The following is a 9,128-nucleotide window of genomic DNA, read 5'->3' as shown; positions in this document are numbered from 1 at the left end:
GGCAGGGATAAAAATTGTACTGCAGCTAACCACTAGAGGGCCTCAGAGATATTTTGGCTTTACTTTTAAACCCCTGTTATGAATCTTTGGTGGCCACTGATATGCGAACACTGATTACTTTGCACTGTGCATGCATGCCATTGTTGCTCATGTGCACACACCTCTACCCGATATCTACTGTGTATGACATGATATTACAGCATATTTTGTGACATTTCAAAGTAATTCATACACTGTATGTAAAAATATATTAACTATGTTAGGAACAGCATCAGTTACCACAGCAAATTATTTTTTGGTAACTGGAATATTTTATTGATTTAAAAAATCTGAAATAACTGACTAAGAACAGCACTACACTCTGAGGAGGGATTTTTCAGTGTTTGACTGGCATACAGTGGAAGGGCTTTTTTCATCCAGAAAACTTTACATATTTGGATGGGCACAGACTGGGTGCTTTTGACCATTTCTATCAACTCCATGTTATAGGCCTCAAGTTGAAAGGCAGAATGGGCCCACAATGGCCCCCAATTCTGGACACTTCTTGAGAGATACCGTACTCTTATACCGTAAAGGGGCTCCATCTCAGATACAAACTGATGAAGAAGGCCCTGTGCTTCTGAAAGCTGCTGAGATGAAATTGATGTGGCCAATGATTAAGGTATCTCTCAGGGAGAATCCCCTTAAGAACGGGAATACTATAGTAAAGTAGCCACATAAGCCATTCATGTGCTTTCCAGTAACGTCTTTCTTTTATGGATCGAGGTGTTCTGGAGACATTACTTGGGGGCTTTATCTTTAACAGCAGTTGGTCAATTTGTGGTATGGATCTGCCTATGTACCAAGGAGATTGGTGGTTTTAAGAGTTACACCATAGTGAAGTGATAGATCTTGTAACTCCAAGGAGGACACTGTGCATGTAATCAGGGACACATCCCTCAATTATATCAAATCCAGGTAAAAGAGACAACACCGACGGTCTTTTCACACCTACTGAAGGTGTGCCTGTCTCAACAGCCCTCGTAACTAGCTCCAAAGTCTGACTTTGACATCTAAGTTCCACATTTTCCTCAAATGGGTAAACCCTGGCCTTTCCCTGACCACGTTCGACAAGTGTTCCTTTCTGAAGACAAAAAGAACATCCAAACTCCCCATCGAACTGCTTAAAGTTCTGTAGGAGTGGACGGGCAACAGAATCACATACAAGTATTAAAGCATATACTTTGCTGGTACCATGTACATCATCAGATGTAACCCAATCAAAGCCACGCTCGTGTAGATCAGTGCACTCCTTCACAAATGGGTCAAGATAGATGTTCATGGGGGGCTTTAAATTACGCCCATCCAGTTTGGACTAGCTACTATTTTTTAGATTTGTTCTTATACCGTCAAATAATATAAGACAATACAATAATACAATTATTTAGCCTACATACAGCATATGGAAATACTTAGAAGTACAAAAAGAGCATTGTGTTGCAATTACATTTACTAGAAAAAGCGTTGTATTGTTATATACTATATGCAACAATGAACTTCCTTTTAATTTGGGGGGAAATTAAATGTATTAATCTCAAACAAAACCTTATTAGTGGACAACATTATATTGCATTGTTTGTTTTTGGATTTTAGATAATATTGCATGTACTTGCTATTTGAGTTTTTTTTCTCAAATAAAAAAAATACTCAAGTAGCAAAAAAAAAAAAAAAAATGAAAAAAAGGGTTTTATGTATCCTTATGTATCTTTATTATATCTTGCTTTTAAGACACTTTATACATTTTAAAGTGAAAATTATCTTTCAACTATGTAATATTCTAATATCCTACCTGCTGCAGACAAAACTATATATGCAGAGGTTTGTGAAGGTATTGTTGGCACCCCTCTCAAATCTGCGTGACATCTATTCTGACCGTTTTCTCACACAGGCCACAAACATTCAGCAGGATCACTCATCCTGGAAATCCCTTTCTGTCACCCTCCACTCAGGTAGACTGAGAACACTCCCCTCAGGTAGACCCCAGGAACACAGAATAATAGGTTACGGAACAACTTTTTTCCCAGAGCTGTGGACAGGCTACAGAAGCCATAGCTACTTCTATCAATTCAGCTTCCCTCACACACACATGTACACACATACACATATGCACAAACACACACATAATATACATATATTACGTGTATTTAGATAATGCTGTAACTACAGGGTTTAATGTAATAACAGACAGTGCAATAATGATTTTTAATGTATTTTAATGTAATGTATTTTAAAGTATTTTTATGTGCTGTAAATTGGTTTGCTTCAACAGAATTTCATTGTATAAACATATGCAATGAAAATACAGACCTAACCTAACTTTAAGTAATTTTAATCAAATTACTACAAATTACTACTTACTGTAGGGTTCAAATTATTATTATTATTATTATTTTTTACACTGCTGTGACCTAAACCGAGACTTACATAATGAACACATTATGCTTAATGCTTACTGATTATTGAATAAGGTGTTTAGATTAAAAAACAAACAAACAAACAAACAAACAAAAAAATACAGAATGATAGAAACACATTCAGTCTGCATTTCAGGCAATGCATTTAGGATGCGTTCCACCCTCAATACCTAGTGTTGCATCATTGCCTAATAGGCATCTTTATTATTCGCGCCAAAATTCAAACGTAATCAAAAGACTGCCAAATTACGCGCATTCAGGAGAGAGACCAACGGATGATGAACACGTTGGGCCTTGTCGAGTAGAAAGAAGAAACGGATAATGAAAGTTGGAGCACTGTTCCAACGTCACACATAAAAAACTGCTAATAATGATTTATAATGATATAATGATTATAATGATTTCTTAGACGGACTGGATGACACATCTGTATATTTAATTGAGTGGAGAGGTGGACTGAAGAAAAAACCTAAAGGCAGACGGCCTTTGTACGAAGCAACGGTGCATAAAATTGCAGGTAATTTCTGAATTTTTATTATAATTCACGCATTGATATTGCATGGAGAATAAATTTTAAATAATTGCTGAACCGCATGAGCCATTTATATACCAAGCTACTGATCAGATCGAAGCTAGTACAGATCGGGTAATTGTGCAGATATTCACTGTGTTTAACTGTTACATTTTTAATATTACTTTTGCTACTGCATTATTGTGTGCATTGCATTTTCATGTTCATGTTTAAGAGCTAACTACGAGTAGATTATTACACTGCAATGCATCATTCTAAGATCTTTAGCTAAATGTTTGTTATGTGAGAATAATATCTTTAAAAAAGTAAGCTTTTAGCTGTCAGACACACGAAGTGGAGGGAAAAAAATACAATATTTGCCTATAGATGTCATGGTCTAGAACTAATACAATAATACTCAAGTAAAGTAAGAATATCTTGCGGGATATTCGTTCCCTGTCAGTATGTGTGCTAATATTTTGAACACTGTCCGCCATCATGACATCAATACTTACTGTGGGCGCATAAGCACTTACATGTGCATGACTGTCCACTACAATAAAAGTTTAAAAAATATGGTCAGCCTATGTTGTTGTCATTGTCATAGCCTTAGTTGTATCTTTTGTTTTAGATTCTACAATTTGTATTTCCCCTTTTTTCCCCCACAGAGAAACAGTGCACCCTAGAAAAACTTATGAGGACACAACGTCAGTCCAGTCCAAAACTTCTGAGCAAAAGAAAATGCAGGCCAAACCCTAAGTTTGTTGAAGAGGAGACCAGTAATGATGGACCTTCTAGCCCCAAAAAGGTTACAACATTTTTTTTTTTTACTGAGACCCAAAACTAGCATCTGCAAATGTAAAAAAATTGGCTGCCCACTATAAAGTTGTTGCTTAAAGATAACATTAAAAAATCATTATTACTTATAACTTTGCAAATGAATTGCTAAATTTAGAAATTAAATACTTAAAGTTAGGAGTACCTAATAATCTACAACTTTCCCTAGATCTTGACAGGATTAGTCATTTTTCACAGCCAAGTACAAGCAGTCTGTCAGAGTTGTTTATATTGCTCTGCTTGTTTTTACTTATGGTACATAAAGCTTATGTACAAGTCTACATATCTGTTTACCTGTTTTAATGCCATCAGCTATTATCCACTCTGCTATTATGTCTGAGCTTACTGTTTTGGGTAAGCCGATCTTCATTTTCTGCTAAAGAAATCTCATCATTCAACAAATATGGCTGAAGCTGTTGTGGTTTGCTTCCCTGTATGCTGTCTGGTTCAGTGTGTGATTCCTCAAATGAAGGTGAATAATTAGACAGCTTGAAATTGCCCGAATTGTAGTACGTACTCTGCCTCTGTTAATTTGGAAAAGAGGCCCAATTAGGCATCTTATTCTGTAGAGGTTCTTATTCTTGTTCTTGGTTGTGAAGAGCAACTGATCCCATGTAGTTATTGGGAATGGAGGCAGATAAATTCAGAGAGAGTGTGATATTATCATTTTATTTTTTTCAGCTCTTTGTTTTTAATGTTTTGTCTAATGTCCTAATATTTTTTGTCATGTTTTATAAAGAGGCAAACTAGTGATAGAAATTTGGACAGGGAGCTTTTGAAGAAAATAAAATTACACCATGGACCTTGATTCCCTTCAGCTACAACTTCAGTTGTTCCACCTTCACCTACTTCACCATCTTCTGCCTCACCACCGCTGCCTAACTGTCCACCTACACCACCCTCAGCTCCATCTTCACCTGCCTTATCATTGTCTGCTTCACCTCCACCTACCTCACCTTCTCCTGATCCTCCTTTGCCAGACATCATAGCACAATTAAAGGCAGAAAATGAAGCCCTCAAAATGGAATTAGAGAATCTAAAATCAAATGTTGTCAGTCATAATTGTTTATTAAAATAATTCCAAATATTTATTTATATTTATATTTATAAGTTTGCCCTTATTTAAAATCTAAATTTTTTAACTGTTTTGCTCCCTAGAAATGCCAAAACTCCTCAGTACAATGTGCAAGCTGGGGGAATGGCTTGAAGCAAAGGAGCAGAGCCCACAGAAACAACTGGCATCACCTTCCACCATACAGGAAACTGTGAGTATGCTGTTTACCTAACCACTACTGTAGTAACAGCTGTAACAGCAAGGTCTCCAACGATCTGTTCACCATACCTGTGAACCAAAAGTTAAATATTTAAACCTTATTTAGAATACACAATCAATGTTTAATATTAGGGCTGGGTAAAAAATATCGATGTCTCTTTTTTAATGGATTCTCATTTTTACAAAACAATATCGATTCGTATTTCTCTAGAATCAATTACTCTAGCCTGTTTACAGCTGATGAATGAATAACATTGCAGTGCACCTCTCGTTTATTAAACTGCAATAAGCTTTGTGCTTTGTTACTTTTAATATGAAACAAAATCTCAGATTTGAAACTGTTTGTCTTATTATGAAATGCAAATAATAAATATCGTTTTAGCACTCTTGCGGTGACAGATCGCGTGGCGTGCCTTGCAGGCAATATCGTAGTGAAGGGAGCACGAATGAGCATGCCACGCACGTGAACAGATCATCTCTTCCTCTATCTTCAATACCAGTTACGGGCAAAAGTGTGAAATAAACATGAATTGAATACCAGAAGGTATATAAATAACTACAGGACAATTTACTGAAATGAATCCTGGCTCATGTAATTGCTCAATCAGTTCTTTAACCATGCTTCAAAGACGCTAACAACAGCTTCAACAAGATGTCACATAACGTCACATTTCCCTTATTAAAACCATATTTAATGACCATAAACTCATTAGTCAGCTAGAAAAAAGAACTCTGGAGAGGAGCATTTTGTTAAATATATGCAACATATCACACATTCATTGTAATGTTTCTTGTTCTTCAACATTTAATGTATGTTTAAATAAATGTTTTTATATGACAGGCACTGTATAGAGATTTACATTTCAAAAAAACATACTTATGTAAAGATAGTATTGTAACTTTAATATTATAAAAATCTCCTTGTGTACAAATTAAGTGTTTGTAAACAAATCAGTAAATTTTTACCTTTAATGTTACAATAATGCAGTACCAACTGACTATATTTTACAGTAGCAGTTGAGAGAGTTTTTTCCTTGAGAAAATTTGCCATGTACCTTATATATATCCAAAATAATCACTATTGAATCGAATCGGAAATCGAATTGAATTGTGAAATTTGCGTCAATACCCCGGCATATTTAATATATTAATCTGGCTATGTTTTCATGTTTTAATTATCTATATTTGATTCTTAACATCTAAAGGAAACTTATGATCCATACCACATCATTTTCATAGCTACACAAGGCTTTCTGTTGCAACATCTCAGACAAAAAGAGACCATTTCTAAAATAAAATTCTTTGACATTGCACAATGCTGTCATGACTGGTTAGGGTGAAAACTCAAGAAAAGAAAACAAGAAAATAATATTTTGAGACAGCATTGAAATTCCTTTTAGAAGAAACTGTTTATTTGACACAAAGTTAACCAAGTACAATTGTTTTAACTTTTCTTAACTTTTAACTGCAGTTCATGTATTTTCACCATAGACCATGTGGTTGTAAAAATGTAAACTGCATACTACATTATATAACTGTAACCGTTTGAATTAAATTGTCCACTTATTCATGATAATAATCATTAATCGGCTGTTGGCGAACCTGTCAAACTAGCGCTTAAAAGACTACAGAATTTGGCCTAGGATTTCAGAAATTGTTTAGGATTTTCTTAATTTGTCTGAGACAGCCAAATCTTGGCCAAAATCGCACAGTGTGCATTGAGCTTAGAGACACAACTTAAAACACACCTTCATTTTGTTTTGTAAACATTTCCCCCTTTATGCTTCAACCTTTGTTTGTTTATTGGTTATTATTTGTCATATGTTAATTGTCATTTCTGTATGATCTGCGATGTCTTGATATCTTGCCTTATAAAATGTCCTTAGGTCCTTGAAAGGAACTATATAAATAAAACATTATTATTATTATTATTATTATTATTATTACTATTATTATTTAGTAATAGTAGTAGAAGTAGTAGTAGTAATAGTATAGAAAGTATGTAATGCAACACTAAATTGTATCAGGCCCCCTAAAAACTTTTTGTTAAAGCAATGTTTTATTTATTAATATCACTTTAATAATAATGCATGCTTGTCCTCTCCCCACAGCTTGAAATTCACCAAGGCTCAAGAGTTTGTGTGCCAAAAAAATGTGTTCTGGTCAGCTAGCCATGCAAACAGCCCCACTACCATGGCACGGATGCTTCTACTTGGAGTATTTGATATTGAGACACTTCTAAAGAGCAATCTGAGAGGTATGCAATTGGTCATAGTAGGGGTGGGCGATATGACCAAAATCTTATATCATGATATGAGAAATTTTATATTATGATAATGATATATATCACGATATAGTTTTTTTTCTTTTAATACGTTTTTTATGATAAAATCTTCGATACCATAGATATTTCATAATTCTTATCACCAGTGTCAATATCACACACACACACACATATATATGAATTTCTTCTTATTAAAGGTACAAAAGTGATTTAGTCAACTGCTGTTTGATTAACATGAATGACAAGACAGGAGCAATATTGGGTAACTTCCCCTTTAAGAGTGAAGTCCGGATCCAATATACTGTTACACATGCGTTTGTGTTTCAACAGATTAAAATCACTTGTGTTTAAACTGCAGTGCTTAAAAATGTGTGCAAACGTTAATTTTTCATGACCACGCGCACATCAACGTGAAGTGAGCTCATAACTGCCATAGAGACGATAGTCCAAAATCTCTACCAGTTGACAAATTTCTACCGGTTAATCGTTTCTACCGGTATATCGCCCACCCCTAGGTTATTGTGTGTATGTGTCTGTATAATTATTATTTTTTGGTAATTATGTAGATTAAACTTCATATCTGAAGTCTTTGGATAAGGGGTGAAAATCAAAAAATAAAACTACCCTAGTATAGTAATTTTAGCATATTTACAGATATATGTACACTCATTTACATTTACATTGAAATATGATGCTTTATAAATAATTTGAGTTTAACTATTTACACTATACCGATTTTACTGAAGCAGGCTGTCCAAAAATTAGGTTGAAAATTTTAATTTATGGTTGAGTAGTTAGATATGAGTGGAGTTAATTCTGATTTCGTTCTAATTTCCATTATGTTGCTCTTTCTTAGGTGGCAAGTCCAAAAATGCAAACCCTGGGGAAACAAATGTGGCCATGGACAGAGCAAAAATTAATGCAATAATTAGTATGTACATCACTTGGTTAATTGGGCTCATTTTTTTTTACAATTGTGTTAAACCAAATGTGACAGTAAAACCATCAGAATTTATCAGTTTCATCTTGGTGTATCAGTGTGATGACACTTTACACCTGGTTCTGAATAATGCCTACATTTCAGAAACATGCAGTTTGTCTACCTAACAAAGTATGTCCTGTGTTAATTTGGTGTGCTTTAGGTGATTATAATTTGCATGTCCTTAAATAAATGTTATAAAACTAAAATGTTCAGTTTTAACTAAACATAATCAGTTCAATAGTTGTGTGTTCAGTGTTTAGTAGTTTTCTAATTTTGCCCAGCTTAACAGTTTTTCTCTTTAAATTAAAACAGTTTTAATAAAGTTTTAATGTTTTAACTGTTTTACTGTATTACTTCTTTTTTGCTAACTGCACCGTTTACCGTATAGGGCTTAGGCACGCCATGTGCATTGCATTGCAAGTGTGTAAGTACACGTCCATAACCTATATTTAAAAATATGTAAGAAATTTATGAAAGCATGTTTATTACATTTGTTTAGTTTACACCATACATTCATGCAAAATATTTTGCAATTTATATACCTAATATAAGAGCATAACATACATTCAAAATATATGTGCACACAATGTTTTTATATATGACATTTATATATTCAATTTACATTTATCAAAAATATATTTTGTATATATATTTCATTTTAAATGTAAAATATATACTAAGACTATATAAAAACATACATTAGGGACATATATATGTAACATGTACTGTATGTAAGCAATATGCTATGCATATATGTGTAATTTGTATATTAAACATTTGTACAAAGA

General features: G+C 34.0%; 1 protein-coding gene across 1 annotated transcript; it reads left to right on the top strand.

Annotated features, from left to right (window-relative positions):
* Positions 1-1,689: 1,689 nt before the first annotated feature.
* On the top strand, positions 1,690-8,616 carry LOC113523749 (uncharacterized). Its single transcript, XM_034312700.2, has 5 exons — positions 1,690-2,970; positions 3,633-3,772; positions 4,960-5,066; positions 7,186-7,331; positions 8,215-8,616. Exons 2-5 carry the CDS (start codon positions 3,659-3,661, stop codon positions 8,463-8,465), a joined length of 618 nt encoding a protein of 205 aa, XP_034168591.2. The 5' UTR covers positions 1,690-2,970; positions 3,633-3,658; the 3' UTR covers positions 8,466-8,616.
* The last annotated feature ends 512 nt before the right edge of the window (positions 8,617-9,128 follow it).

The sequence above is a fragment of the Pangasianodon hypophthalmus genome, chromosome 17 (assembly GCF_027358585.1).
Source record: "Pangasianodon hypophthalmus isolate fPanHyp1 chromosome 17, fPanHyp1.pri, whole genome shotgun sequence".
Taxonomy (NCBI): Eukaryota; Metazoa; Chordata; class Actinopteri; order Siluriformes; family Pangasiidae; genus Pangasianodon; species Pangasianodon hypophthalmus.
This window is presented reverse-complemented; position numbering and strand designations above follow the sequence as displayed.